The sequence below is a fragment of the Aureobasidium melanogenum genome (genome assembly GCF_000721775.1).
Source record: "Aureobasidium melanogenum CBS 110374 unplaced genomic scaffold scaffold_14, whole genome shotgun sequence".
In the NCBI taxonomy this organism is placed as follows: domain Eukaryota; kingdom Fungi; phylum Ascomycota; class Dothideomycetes; order Dothideales; family Saccotheciaceae; genus Aureobasidium; species Aureobasidium melanogenum.
In genome coordinates, this window is record NW_024470066.1 from 526,104 (window position 1) to 540,403 (window position 14,300).

At 50.0% G+C, this 14,300-nt stretch overlaps 6 protein-coding genes across 6 annotated transcripts; 3 read left to right on the top strand and 3 right to left on the bottom strand.

Annotated features, from left to right (window-relative positions):
• Window positions 1-228: 228 nt before the first annotated feature.
• On the top strand, window positions 229-2,308 carry M437DRAFT_51335 (LACT-domain-containing protein; the record flags this gene model as incomplete). Its single annotated transcript, XM_041022161.1, has 3 exons — window positions 229-564; window positions 687-2,112; window positions 2,166-2,308. The coding sequence occupies 3 exons, from the start codon at window positions 229-231 to the stop codon at window positions 2,306-2,308; spliced, it is 1,905 nt and encodes a 634-aa protein (XP_040878746.1).
• Window positions 2,309-3,549: 1,241 nt separating this feature from the next.
• Window positions 3,550-4,312, top strand: M437DRAFT_76387 (iron sulfur cluster assembly protein-like protein 1; the record flags this gene model as incomplete). Its single annotated transcript, XM_041026614.1, has 3 exons — window positions 3,550-3,700; window positions 3,802-4,098; window positions 4,164-4,312. 3 exons carry the CDS (start codon window positions 3,550-3,552, stop codon window positions 4,310-4,312), a joined length of 597 nt encoding a protein of 198 aa, XP_040878747.1.
• Window positions 4,313-4,844: 532 nt separating this feature from the next.
• Window positions 4,845-5,839, bottom strand: M437DRAFT_76388 (purine and uridine phosphorylase; the record flags this gene model as incomplete). Its single annotated transcript, XM_041026615.1, has 3 exons — window positions 4,845-5,216; window positions 5,291-5,572; window positions 5,606-5,839. 3 exons carry the CDS (start codon window positions 5,837-5,839, stop codon window positions 4,845-4,847), a joined length of 888 nt encoding a protein of 295 aa, XP_040878748.1.
• A 580-nt stretch (window positions 5,840-6,419) lies between these two features.
• Window positions 6,420-7,435, bottom strand: M437DRAFT_76389 (nitrilase, putative; the record flags this gene model as incomplete). Its single annotated transcript, XM_041026616.1, has 4 exons — window positions 6,420-6,441; window positions 6,495-7,219; window positions 7,280-7,372; window positions 7,424-7,435. 4 exons carry the CDS (start codon window positions 7,433-7,435, stop codon window positions 6,420-6,422), a joined length of 852 nt encoding a protein of 283 aa, XP_040878749.1.
• Window positions 7,436-7,813: 378 nt separating this feature from the next.
• On the top strand, window positions 7,814-10,572 carry M437DRAFT_51366 (uncharacterized protein; the record flags this gene model as incomplete). Its single annotated transcript, XM_041022167.1, has 3 exons — window positions 7,814-8,446; window positions 8,495-9,277; window positions 9,334-10,572. 3 exons carry the CDS (start codon window positions 7,814-7,816, stop codon window positions 10,570-10,572), a joined length of 2,655 nt encoding a protein of 884 aa, XP_040878750.1.
• A 2,095-nt stretch (window positions 10,573-12,667) lies between these two features.
• Window positions 12,668-13,503, bottom strand: M437DRAFT_51363 (uncharacterized protein; the record flags this gene model as incomplete). The annotated part of the gene is made up of 3 exons (XM_041022166.1): window positions 12,668-12,997; window positions 13,055-13,330; window positions 13,384-13,503. The coding sequence occupies 3 exons, from the start codon at window positions 13,501-13,503 to the stop codon at window positions 12,668-12,670; spliced, it is 726 nt and encodes a 241-aa protein (XP_040878751.1).
• Between the last annotated feature and the right edge of the window lie 797 nt (window positions 13,504-14,300).

Genomic DNA, 14,300 nt, shown 5'->3' on the forward strand with positions numbered 1-14,300 from the left:
GAAGATATGGTTTCACGAAATGGTTTGGGGCCAGCCAGATTCGAAGCACATGTTTCTTGAGGCTCTTCTGGGGGTCGCAGCGCTCCGCGCACATGAAAGACAAGCTCGGACCAATGACGAGTGTGGACAGGAACAAGAAGGAAGTCGCATCACCTTAACAATTTGTTTGCTGATCCCTGCAGCAAGCGCCTTCTTCTCGTTTATATCTTGGATCGCTCTTGGCCCGTCATGTCAGGACTCCGGAGACGCATCTTTGGCACGTCGTCTGCAGACACTCCTTCCCTAACACCCGAACAGTCGCGACCAGGCACGCCGACATCCGAAGAAGTCCGCGTCGTGTCGGCAAAGAAACTCGAGAAACTCACGGCGCAACACAAGGCCAAGGGCACAAAGAGACGCAATGCCTGGGTCTTTGGGTTGGGAGGCCTGTTTGGCATTCTCATTGCCGGCTTCTTCGCGTCTAGCAATGAGGTCTTCGATATGCAGGCCTTGAGAGACATGAATCTCGATTCTATCCTTGATGTGCTGCCTGCTGGTTTGATCAAAGATGCCCATGAACTTCAGGTCGGTCACTCCAATGTGCTTGTTGTCTTACACATCTCTTCTCTTGTTGTTGTCGCTTGCTGTGTGCTTTCTTGTCGTGCTGCCTCAGACCATGTAGCTTACACTATCTGTACTTTGTGTAGAAACATCAACGAGACGCCATTGCATATGATTCCTTTGCTGTCGGTCTACACGCTCAATCTCAAGGTATAACAGCCAAACACCCCGTTATCATGATTCCCGGTGTCATCTCGACCGGTCTTGAGAGTTGGAGTACGGAAGAGGACTCGCGACAATATTTCAGAAAGAGACTATGGGGCAGTTGGAGTATGATGCGCGCTCTAGTTCTGGACAAGGCTGGTTGGAAGAGACACATCATGTTGGACAAGAAGACTGGTCTGGACCCGCCAGGAGTCAAGCTGAGGGCTGCCCAAGGCTTTGATGCTACCGACTTCTTCATCACTGGATACTGGATCTGGAACAAGATTTTGGAAAACCTCGCTACTATTGGATACGACCCCACGAATGCTTTCACCGCCGCCTACGACTGGAGAATGAGCTATATGAACTACGAGATCCGCGACCAATACTTTACTCGTCTGAAGAATCACATCGAAACGGCTAAGCATATATCTGACAGAAAGGTTGTTCTCCTGAGTCACAGCATGGGCTCTCAAGTCTTGTACTACTTTTTCCACTGGGTCGAGACCGAAGGTTATGGCAACGGTGGTGAAACATGGGTGGACGACCATATCGACTCGTGGATCAACATCTCTGGATGTATGCTCGGAACACCAAAGGGCCTGCCTGCAGTGCTGTCCGGCGAGATGAAGGATACTGCACAACTCAACGCCTTTGCAGTCTATGGCCTGGACAAGTTTTTGAGCCGCAACGAAAGAGCAGAAATGTTCCGCGCCATGCCCGGTATCTCTAGCATGCTGCCCATTGGCGGTGACGCAGTCTGGGGAGACGAACATGGCGCTCCTGACGACCGTCCCGACCAAAACGTCACCTATGGCAAATTCCTCAGCTTCCGCCATCTGAATTCTACACAGTTACCGAAAAAGAACCTTACCGTTGAGCAGTCTCGCGCTTACCTCTTCAACACCACGGAAGATTGGTACTCGGAGGCCGTACTCAACTCCTACTCCTTCGGCATTGCTCACACCAAAAAAGAAGTAGAAGAGAACCAGAAGATTCCTCGCAAATGGTCTAACCCACTGGAAACCCGTCTCCCCAAAGCACCAAATATGAAGATCTTCTGCTTCTATGGTATTGGCAAGGAGACTGAGCGCGCATACTATTACCGCGAAGACAACGAGCCCGGCAGCAACAACGATGTCATGATCGATACCGCAGCCACATTCCTGAACCCAGATGAGGATCACGTAGCCGACAGAGGCGTGGTCATGGGAGAAGGCGATGGTACCGTCAATCTGCTGAGTACAGGATATATGTGTAACAAGGGTTGGAGAATGAGGAGGTACAACCCTTCAGGGATCAAGATTACGACCTTTGAGATGCCTCATGAGCCTGATCGATTCTCGCCTCGTGGTGGACCTAACACTGGTAAGTCTTAAGTTGATGAGACAAGCAAGTGCACAAGCTGATGTTGTTTCTAGGTGACCATGTTGATATTCTTGGTCGTGCATCTCTCAATGACTTGATCTTGAGAATTGCAGGTGGCAAGGGTCATGAGATCAACGAGACCATCTACAGCAACATTACACAATATGCTGAGAAGGTCAAGATTTGGGATGACTGAAGATATCATTTTCATTGATAAAGACCCAATTCACCTAACCCTGAGGAAATTGGGACGAAGCTATAATGTATAGAACTGGGGGCTTGGCATAGAAGATTTAGTCGCACACGCATTAATGATTTATTTCTATACTCCTACATTCACTTCTTACGTGAGTTTCCACATGCAATTTTTCCCTGCCTTTCACTCGATCCGCCGTAAACACTACTATTAAACCCAGACAGAGTCAATGTTACAGTAATACCATCAAACTCTGTCTCCTCCAACTCCTCCTTCTACGAAGACCAGCATTCCCACTCGACTTACAACCCGTTGTTGTTTCTTTCTCCTGGCCAACCACAGCAGTATGCATCGTCTATCCGGTCGATGTCGCGATGCTTTATGGTGTTGATCGCCTCCCAACGGTTCATAGATGTAGAAACTGTCGTGAAGTAATTCCGTATTATATCCAAATAGGAGTCCGTATGTTAGAGAAATGTGACCGGGTACAATGGTTACTTTCACCTAGTGATTGCGTCGACCTCTGAGTGTAGCAAAGGTACATCTCGTTGTTCAGGGTAGTATGCTTTGATACCCATCAAAATGCAGAGTGTTATATGATAGTTAAGACATGTCCAGTGAAAGCAGTTGCCTTTGTGGTACTTCTGCGGACAAGGTGAAGACTTTGGAAGGTACTATGCCTTTTTATAGCTTGTTTTTGCAGGCGTAGCGTTCTTGGAGAGTCTTCACGAGTAGAGCAGCATGATAATTGACCTATAATGGACTATAGCATTCTCTCTCTCTGCCAAACAAATCATCTTCAATGAACGCTTAAATGCATCGAACATGTTTCTCGGTTTTGATGATTCGACTCTTAGCAGAGGAGTCGCAATCATGGAGTGTAGTTCAAAAGTCCGAAGCTCGGACTTTCCGAGATAGAAGATAAGAATCAGTCAGCAGAAGCATGATTGGTTGTAGATGGACGGCGATTGCCGTGTCGTTGCGGTCTGTAGGAACATCTGACCAGAAACTGCGAAGAGACGCGGGTAGAGATTGAGCTTAGAGAACGTTGAGCTTTCGTGGCTGTCTCGAAAAAGTCTCGGGTCCGAGATCGCCGTTCGCCGAGGATCAGATTAGCGTCATAAAGTGTGTGTCGCCTCTCAGCTTTGTTCAAATCGTCTTTCCCCTCCACGAAACAGTCCCTCGAACCTACGAACTTGTCACCTACCACAACAAATCTACAAACGATCAAACCAGTCACAATGTTCAGAAGAGTCGCATCTACCGTCCCCGCTCAGGCTAGCAGAGCCATGGCTGCCGCCGTCAGACCTTCGATTGCTCCCTCATTCCGCGCCGCCGCTCCTGCCATCAACAACGCAAGAAGAAGCTACCACGAGAAAGATATGTCTACCCGTCTTCCATCGCTGCCCATGTGTCGATGGTGAACAAGAGGCCATCGACGCATCGGCAGCTCTGGATCTGGCCATTCACGAACGCTCAGCTAACATGCGCAGCACTGCTCGACCACTACAACAAGCCCAGAAACGTTGGCAGCATGCAGAAGAACGACACCGACGTCGGTACCGGTCTCGTCGGTGCTCCCGCTTGCGGCGATGTCATGAAGCTCCAGATCCGTGTCGACCCCAACGACAACACCATCAGCGAGGTCAAGTTCAAGACTTTCGGCTGTGGTTCCGCCATCGCCAGCAGCAGTTACTTGACCGAGCTCGTTAAGGGCATGACCCTTGAGCAGGCTGGCCGCATCAAGAACACCGAGATTGCAAAGGAGCTCTGTCTGCCCCCTGTCAAGCGTAAGTTGACTCCCGTCCGCGGAGATACGAGAGAGAAAACGCGAATACTAACTCTGTCACAATAGTCCACTGCTCTATGCTCGCTGAAGACGCCATCAAGTCCGCCATCTCAAACTACTACACCAAGAACCCCAAGGCAAGAAAGACCGACCTCGGCGGCACCTCCGCACCTCTCCCCAAGGTCGAGGTTGAGACCGTCTCGGCCACCGCTTAAACGCCTCTCTCTTTCACAATTCTTGATGTTTTCGTCTTCATGTCATTAGCGAGTTTCTTTACCATCTGAGATCTTTTTCTTCTCTACCACAAATTATTTTGGAGTGGCCCGGATCGGCCGTTTTGGGGTTTTCTAACGGATCGGGCTTTTCTCTACCCCACGCTCACACTTCCGTCCATCGTTCATCGAGGGATTTGGAGTTGCGTCGGTATCGTGCTTCACGGCCCCCATCACGAACACAATAACCATGTATTTTAGCTTAACAAAAGAAGAATCAAATTGGCATACCCTCAATTCTCATCTTTGCAATCACTAACCGTCTGCAAGACGTCGGCAGTGTGTTAGGTTTCAGACGACATCTACCAAATTGTCGTGAAATATGGCTCAACTCATGATATCTGGGATCTTGTACTAGCCATTCTCCTGTTATGACAAGCACGGTTCTTGGTTCTGGATCTCAGAAAAATGAGATGATTGTGACAGCCAGTTGAGTGTTTCTTGATCCATGGTCCGGTTCGATCTTTGATGCGACTTATCTGCGTCTCGTGGGGTAGCATGTGTCAGAGCCGGTTTGCGCAGGAGGAAGGTGATTGAGCAGTTCATTGGCGTATGCTGCAGCTGTGGCTGCAGCATACTTTTGCCAGCCATCGTTCTGTGTGGGTCGGAGTCGTCTTAGATCCTGCGAATGACAAGGCATCGAAGGTTTCATCAGAGCGGCGGCTTCCATCTCGAAGCAAAGAATACCACCTGAGCTCTGACTTATCTTGTCTCTTTCGATCGCGTCTTTCATGACCCGATCACCAGAAGCAATTGTGCCATAATGAACCACAGGAAGAAGTCTATCAGATCTTGGTTCACGTCGTATTCTGTTTTCTGTGCCACAATTACAACAGCTTGGTCCACCCTTGTGTAGATGATGTGGATGATATAATGATCAGAAAGCTGTGATAGAAATTTGTAGTCTGGTAGACACTCGACTAGAGACGAGAGGTGAGCAGCTATGCTAACTCTGTTAGTCAGTTGAGAGACTTTGACTCCATTCAGGGCAGCGAGAAGAACATCCGGAGGTGGGCACAGAGATCCGGTGCGCTCGAAGACCCCTCCAGGATGACTCTTTCCAAAGTCATATTGAACAACGCCCCCATATTGTCCAGTCGATTGGCTTACAACGATGTCCCCGAGTCGAATATCGTGTTGCTCACTTGGCACACCGCCGCCTATGCCGGCCATAAGTCCTTTCTGTATGCAGGCGAAGCTGATCTATATTTGCATAGCAACGCGAGCAGCAAAAACCAGGCCAATTCTCCCGGCTGGCAAACAGGTGATCACAATGTTGTGATCTCCAATCTGACCGAGATAGTACAAGTTGCTGTCTCTTGGGTTTTGTGGGGGACGAGGGTGCTCTTCATCCAACACTCCCAGAACCGCTGCCAAATCTATTGGTAGGGCGCATATGATGCCGATCGTATAATCTTCGCTGCTATGCCCTTCACGGGTAGAAGAAATAGAGATCTGACCCGCAGACATGACTGTCTTGACGGCACTGCTGAGATGGCCATAAAAGGGCGGTGGTTGTGGATCCGAAACACGTATGGAAAGCAATCTCAACCAGTGGGAGAACCAGAAGCAACTATCTTGCACGATAAGCCCCTCTCATCCAGGGTTGAATTATTCTTCTATGCAGGTTGAGCACCACTAGTGAGCGACTGCGATTTGCCCTGCAAACCATCAAACAGATCGTTGCCGTCACGTGGAGCGTCAGTATGGGACGGTGTTGTGATAGATTATCGGAGGAGAGAATCCAGAAGTAGGCATGTCTACGTTACCGAACTGTGAAGGGAAGTGAGCATGGTGTGTGTCGCACAACTCGTCGAACTCGTGGAGGAAGTCGCATGCATCCATTCGGAGAATGGCGCGGGAAAGTGCGAGGCCGCTCGCCACATTGTTCATGCAGGCGGCCAAATTTAGTATGGGCGATTTGTGCCTCAATTGCACAGTCAGGCAGGAAGCAGCCAACAATCTTGAGAACAAAATATCATAAGATATCAATTAGCGGGTATAGCACACCATGAGGGAGGTTTGTTTATTTTGCCGCCTACGTAAATTTCTACACTTCGGCGTACACATCGCTGGAACAGTTAGCAAGACGAATGGCAAAGATAGTGGCGAATGTCAGACTCACGTTCTTCTGTGAAGGGGTACACCCTTCTTGATCTTTGCTATTAGATCATGGTCAATATCGGCGGTAGCGAGCTCGGGCTCCCACGAGTCACCCTTGTTCTTAAAGTCTTCCTGGCTGCCCAACTCTGCAAGGATTCTGCCCCATGGGTCGACGATCAAAGAATGACCATAACTTGATCTCTTCTTGTTGTGAGGACCAACTTGAGCAGGAGCGAGAACATATGATTGTGTCTCAATGGCACGAGCCTTTAGTAGTGCATGCCAGTGGTACTTTCCAGTATCTGGAGCGAAAGCTGAAGGATAGCAGAGTACGTCGATTTTTTGGCGCTTGAGGGCGAGAGCAAGTTCGGGGAAGCGTAGATCGAAACAGATTGCACTGCCGACTCTGCCAACAGGCGAGTCGAAAGGAGGTAGAATGCTGTTGCCGGGCTCAACCGTATCACTCTCCTTCATGGTAGGGCCATCGTCCAACTCCATGTCGAACATGTGGAGCTTCTGGTAGCGCTGGGTGATTTTACCATTCTCGTCAATCCAGATAAGAGTGTTCTTGATCTTCTTTGGAGCTTCTGAGGGCTCATGAATGCCGACATTGATGCAGAGGTTGTTCTTCTTCGCCTCCTCTTGTAGACCTAGTACAAAGGGCGACTCAGTGACGGATTTGCAGAGGTTGTAGGACTCGTCTGGTGAGCCTCCAATATAGTCGGCGGCTTCGGGAAGGAAGAGGACCTTTACTGAACACGCTCGGTCAGCTGCTAGTACGTGGGACTTGTATGAAGTGAGACAGACCTTTGCGCCTTCAGCAACAGCTTTATTGACAAGAATCTTGCACTGTTCGAGGTTGTGCGACAAGTCTGCTGTGGAACATATTTGACCGATTGCCTAGGAGTCAAATCAGTATGCTGGCTGCTAGTTCCAGTCAAGACGACTAACTGCTTTGACCATGTCGACGGTATTGTTTGCTGTGTGTGATGACTATCTTAATGAGCTTGAACAGGGATACTGAAGCGAAGATGGAGAAAGTTATGGAGGAGAAAGAAAGAAGGGTAATGTGGAAAAGATATGCAGGGCCTGCAGGGATCCGATCGATCGACACCAGGAACGCATTTATTCGAGATATAGGGATGCAATAGTCATCGGCTACTCGATAAGGAAAGCGCAATCGGTGGGTTAAAACAGAGGAAAGAAAGCCGATGTGTCTACGTCACCTCTGCCAAGGCTCACCTCCGAGCCGCCGCGTGTTACGGCATTACCGACCGAGTAGCTCAGAGGCATGCAAACCATCAATGTTTCCGTGACAGCGCTCAGCAATAGTGCGCCGCAATGGCATCCCAGCCACCGAACAAACCCAAAGCATCACGATGGGGCTCGCTGCTCTCGGGTGCCGTCGCTGGTCTGGAATCACGTCTGGACACCATCCTAGCTGAGGACAACGAAGCGTCTGCGCGCAGCAGAGCTCAGGACAAGGCTGCCGCACAAGAGAAATCCTCGGCCGAGAAGCCCACTGCTCTTGCGGTCCCCAATGCTTCAGCAGACACCTCACGTAGCCCGTCTCGCTCTCGCTTGAACGATCGACTGCAGGAAAGACTGGCCAAGGCTGTTGCCAGCCAGAACCCTTCTCGTTCTTCCACTCCCTTGAACCAACCTGCAAGTCCGAGGTCTAGCCTTGGCTCAAGACAGTCGGCCGACATACCACGACCCTTGCCAGAAGCCAAAGACGAAATTGTTACAACGCCAAGTGCAGAAGTCCCAGTCCTCGATGTCTCAACTCCTGACGCCGTCGACGAACCCGTTCCTGAATCATCAGCCGCAGATCCCACCCCTGAGCTTGTAGTCACTGAACCTCTTCCGACTCTCTTGACCTCTGGTCTGCCAATAAACCCCGCTCGCATCTCCAACGACAGTCAAACCAGACCGTCGATCGATCTCAATGATGAACCCAAATCAGAGGAAAAAGTAGAAGAGGAGAAGGTCGAAGAAGAAAGGATCGAGGATCAAGAAGAGGAACCAGAAGTGGTAGCGCCAAAAGAGGCTTCCGAACTGAACACAGAGCTTGCACAATTGCGCCAGGAGAACGCCGAAGCTGAGAAGCAGAGACAAGAAGAGATGCTTGCAAACCTCGAACGCATCGACGCCTTGCAAGCAAAGCTTCAATATCTTGCAAAAGAGACTGTCGCTGCTGCGAAAGAGGCAAACTCAAGTTCTCAGGCTACTCCTCAGGAACGCAAACTCGCAGAGAAAGATGAGCGTATTGCTCTTTTGATGCAAGAAGGCGAAAAACTGAGCAAGGTTGAAATGCGTCAAGGGGCTACTATCAAGAAGATGCGCCTAAAGACACAACAAGACGAAAAGGCCATGGCTGATCTCCGCAAACGTCTTGCTAGACTTGAAGATTCTGAGTCAGACCTGAAGCAACGGCTGAAGCGGTCAGAGCAGATTGAAAAACAAAGCGCTGAACGACTAAAGCAATACTCAAATCTTGAGAAAGATGTCGAGAATCGCAAGTCGGAGCTCGCGAGTAGTAATGCCACCATTGCCAGTTTGCGAAGTCAGCTGCTTGAGGCCGAGAGGAAAACTGAGGAGGCTGAAAACAAAGCAAAAGAGAGCGTGGTTCATGCAGATGCCAACAAGTTGTCTGCCGTTCAGGAGCAGCTTGAGGATGCAAAGCTGGAAAAGAAGCTGGCAGATGATAAATGGAGCGCAGAAGTTAAGCGAATCACCGAGGAAGCTCGTCAGCAAAGGCAGCAAGCCAGCTTTCGTGAGTCAGAGCTTACTAACGAGATCTCGGTAAGTTTATTCTGTGATGAAGATCTTCTTGTGTGTGGTGCTTATGTGCGTTATAGAATTATGAGAGCCGTCTCGAAGCACTTCGTGTCCGTGCTGAGGAAGCTTCTTCAGATGTAGGAGGTGATTCTCAAGCCAAACTGCTCCGTCAGATCGAAACGCTGCAAACCCAATATTCTCTAGCAGCAGAGAATTGGCGAAGCATTGAAACTTCGTTGAACAGTCGCATCGCTGCGATCGAAAAGGAACGAGACGAAGCTGTAAAGCGTGAAGCCGATGTACGCAAGAAAGCTCGCGACATTAGCAGTAAGGCTAAGCGCTTGGAGGAACAACTCGAAGAAATGACCGAAGAATCTCAACTCCTGACTTCACAACTTCAAGCCAGCAAGACGGAGATGAAGAAACTACAAACACGTCTTGAGACTGCAGAGACATCTCTCAACGAGGCAAAGGCAGATCTTGATCGCCAAAAGCAGACTTTCGAATCAGAGCTGAGCCAGAAGTTAGAAGAGGAGAGAACAAGGCAACTTGCGCAGGGGCTAGGCATTGCCAGTCCTCACAATGGAACCATGGCTTCAAGAACAGAATCACCAACCAGCTATTTCCGAAAGCAACCCTCACAAGATCCCTACGGATCTGTGCAGTCACGGCGCGGACTATCACGTATCCCCTCGCAGGAACAAACGACAAGCCTGTCAATAGACCGCTCCGTGTCACGACGGCCATCAACTCTTGCACCTGGCCTAATGAGCTCGCGAACACCGATGACTCCAGACTTCCCCTCACCGAGCGTAAGCAGACAAGGCTCCATGTTCTCTCTGGCTCAACTCCTAAACGGCGGCAACGGAGCACCTCAAACCCCTTCCATCCACACCAATGATGTCGACGCCGATGACAACTTTGACAACAGGTCCAGTCCTCAACGCACCATCAACGATGTCATTAGTGCCTCTACTGTACACACAGGCCCCAGTGTACAGCTGGTCCAACACATGTCATCCAAAATCCAACGCCTCGAAGCCGAAAAGTCAGCGCATAAAGACGAACTTGCACGCTTAGTTACCCAACGCGACGAAGCCAGGGATGAAGTCGTCTCCATGATGCGCGAAGTCGAAATTAAGCGCAGTGTAGACGGCAAGACTGACAAACTCGAGCAAGAGCTTGGACAGGTCAAGCAAAGATACGAAGCTTGTCTTGAAATGTTGGGAGAGAAAGAAGAAGAAGTGGAGGAGTTGAAGAGTGATCTTGTGGAGGTCAAGAAGATGTATCGGGAGCTTGTTGATAGGAACATGAAGTGATGTCGGTCATGGTTAAGGGGTATCAGTTGATAGAAGATGAATCTATACTAGATGCATTATGTCGTGGTTATGATTTCTCTGCTGCCTGTGCTCTTTCTTGCTCTCCAGGTCTCTTTAATGATTTCTCATGCTGGTCGCTGTTCTGTCATCAAGACGAAAAGGGTGCTGGTCTACAAGGTAATGCCTTCCTCCTCCGCAGCACGGACGATGTAATCCCTGACCTGGAACCAAAAATCAGTAACACGACTCTCGAAATCAACGAGCACTTGAACATACCTTAGCATCAGGCGCAAGATCCAGCGCCAAAGCACCAGTACTATCCTTCTTATCCGTCTCCGCCCCCGCCTTGAGCAACACCACCGCCGTATCCCCATGCCCCTCCGCAATAGCATGATGCAGCGCCGTACACCCATCCGCATCCGTCGCATTCACCGGACTCCTACTCGCCAACATCAGTTTTACCATCGGCACATTGCCCACCGCAGCTGCCCTATGCAAAGGCAATTGTCCTCTTTTGTCCTTGACTCTTGCTGATGCCTTTGCCTCGAGCAGCTTTTTCGCTGTGTCGAGATTGGTTTTTGAAGCTGCGAAGTGGAGAGCTGTGGCGCCGGTGTTGGTTGTTAGGGTTGGGTCGGCGTTTTTGGCGAGAAGCAGGTTGGTGAGGGTTTCGGAGGCGGAAGAGTCTTTGAGGGAGGAGGCTATCATTAGGGGCGTCCAGCCTGCACCGTCCTGTTCTTGATTGTTAGTGCTGTTGCTTGGGTGAAGATGTTGAGGTTGCAGAGGCATCACGTACTTGAACGTCTGGGTCAAAGTCTTTGCGATCAGACAGGATTTCGACAATGGGCAGGCGGTTGTAGGATGCAGCCCAGTGAATGGGAAGTCTATCGTCATCGTCGCGTAACTTGGCGAGCTTGGGATTCGCCTGAGACGGGTAGAAGTGTCAGAACCATAGTCAACAATCTGTAGCGCAGCTGAGGGTCGTACGTTTAGTAATGATTCGGCGAGGTTGACTGATGGAACGTCAGTAATGTATTCTGTGACCTGGGCAAATGGCGCTCACTCTGTCCATCACGACAAGCTGCATGAATTGCGAACTTGTTTGTTTCTCCTTGATCGGTCGCCATTTTGCTCGTCTTTGGATGTGTAGAAAGTTGAAACAGATGAAAGCTTGGTGACGCTCTGAGAACAACCCTCGTGGCGGGGTGATCGACGAATGTGGGGGTTGTGAACGGAAGCACAAGTTGTGCAAACACTTCAATGCAGGCCTCGAGCTTGAAGAATGGCGAAGAGCTTCGAGAGTAGAAAGCGTGTAAACCCGCGCAAAGTGAATACTCTTCAACAATCTACCAATGGTATTACTGAGCCCTCCTCTCCGATGTCATTTCTACGTAAAATCACAACAAGCACAGAAAAGAAGAGGATGGAAATAGATAATCGCAAATCATGTTGCTGCCACGTTTTTGCAGCTCACGTTCTTGACTCTTATATGCGCACTTTCTGATTACGAAAAGCGATCAACCAAAAGTTCGACAACAGACGGATTGCGATCGAAAAGATACTCGAAGCCATCCATCTGGCAAAAGCAATGTGGAGTAGCTGGGAATCGAACCCAGAACCTTCTCCAACTCAGGACCGCTCGGAGAGCAATGCTAAGAAGATGTCATACCACTAGACCACAACCCCAATTGATGGAAGAAGATGCTGATGGTTCTGTCATATCTCTTCGATCGTGCTGCTTAGGGCCGGCCAAATTCTCAGCAGACTATCCCTTCCCATCGCGTAAATATTTGACATGCCAGACTCAGTAAGAAAAATCGCTGTAATCAACAGGTCATGAACTGACAAGTAAGCCTAGGAGAACGAAGTATGGACGGACTTGCGAATGATGAACAGACTGCAGTATAAACTGGACGTAAGAACAATTGACTTGAGAAAGCTGCTAGGTGGATATATGCATAACAAATCGTGTGAGAAGAGAACATCATCAGGTCAAAGCGTACGTAGCTTCATCTTGTACCACGCTGAACCCCTTTGGTTTGAGAACCAGAAATTGGGTTGGCTCAAAGAATGGCCGAGACACAACACAACTTTCGATCTAGAAGTTGGGACGTCTGTCGTCTTCAGGACGGCCGGTAGCTCTAGAATCACCGTAGTGCTTCTTTCTCAGAGCTGCCAGACGCTTCTTCTTGGTGTGTGCGTTGATGTAGGTACCAATAATAAAGGCAATGATGTTGAAGAAGGGCACCCAGGTCTCTTGGGGCAGGAACTTCTGAGCAAAGGCGAGAGACAGGGGAGAAGTGCACCAGCTGACTTTCATGACGGGAAGCAGACCAGCACGAACGGTGGCGCGAACTTGGTGGAAAGTGCGAGCGCCTGCGATGATAGCCATGGCGGTCAGGTAGACGGTGTTTTGAATTGGAGAAACCTGTGAGAAGAGTCAGTCAAATGATTCTGGCGTATACAGTAGCCAAGATATGCATACAATCAAGTTGCTAGCAAGGATCTGCAGGATCTTGGCCTTCACACTGGTCCGGCCAGCAAAGGCTCTCTGCAGGATGTTGATGAGGACGTGGCCGAGGGGAGCGCTAATGAAAGCACCATAGAGGGCCATCTTAGGCACGCGCGAGGTGAAGTAGTGGCCATCCTTGTTGCGGTCCTTTGCGATCCATGAGGCGAGGAATTCTTGGGCACCTGAAAGCGAGCCCGAGGTGATCATCTTGGTGCGAAGAGGGTTGCTCTGCAGTTGGCGCAAGTATGCCTAGAGCTCTCCATCAGTCACAATCGTATCGAAGTCGCATTAACAAGACTCACAGCCAGGTAGCCACCAGCACCAGCACCTTTGGCGAGGGCAACGCTGGCCTCATTGGCAAGGTCCTGCGAGCCAGAAACGCTGGCGACCGTCTCCTTGACGTCGAACTTGACCGACGACATTGTTGTGTGTTGTTGCTAAAGTTTTATGGTGCACGGCGTACGACAGAGAAAGAGTCGTCGTCAAACCAGATGGCTGGGCCGCGCCTAACAAAACACCAGCGATACAAAGACTCGCGACGATAGGCGGCCTCCTCCGGGGTTATGCTGAGCCGAGGTCCCACTTATTCGCGGGGTACCGATGCCTGAACCAATTGCCGACCCCTTCGACCTGTCATTTCTCCACTAACAACAACATCCCAAGACATCTGCCATGAATGGGCTAGATATGAAGACCGTCTTTGATCGAATCCATTTCTAAACAAGACGAGTTTCAGCTGCAGCCGCGCTCGAGCACTGCAAGCTGCCGCTCGACAAGGCCACCTGTACCTGGTCAGAACCCTGCCACAAGGGTGGGGAAAAGCTTCTACATCTCAACTGTGCTACTCTCTCTAAATTCTCCTCTGTCGCTGACGATTGAGCTACCATGGTGCTTTTGCCTCATACTAGATGTAGTCGCCCGGCAAAATGCATCGCCCAGGTCGCACTGCTTGTACCATACCGTGTATTTTCATAAAGCATGTCTACGATCCTGATCCGACCTCGACACTATTTGCTCTGCCTTCGATTCGCTCCGTGAAAATATGCCTTCCACCTTTGTGCCTCATATCAGAGCAACAAGCCAGTTGCACTTGACTGGGACGGGCTTTCCTTGATACTGTACCTGCCTTTTCCTTCACTTTTATGAGCACGGTTGTAAACCAGACCAACAACAATCCATTCCACTCACTCGCTTCCTTTTCCGTCCATCAACTCGCGCA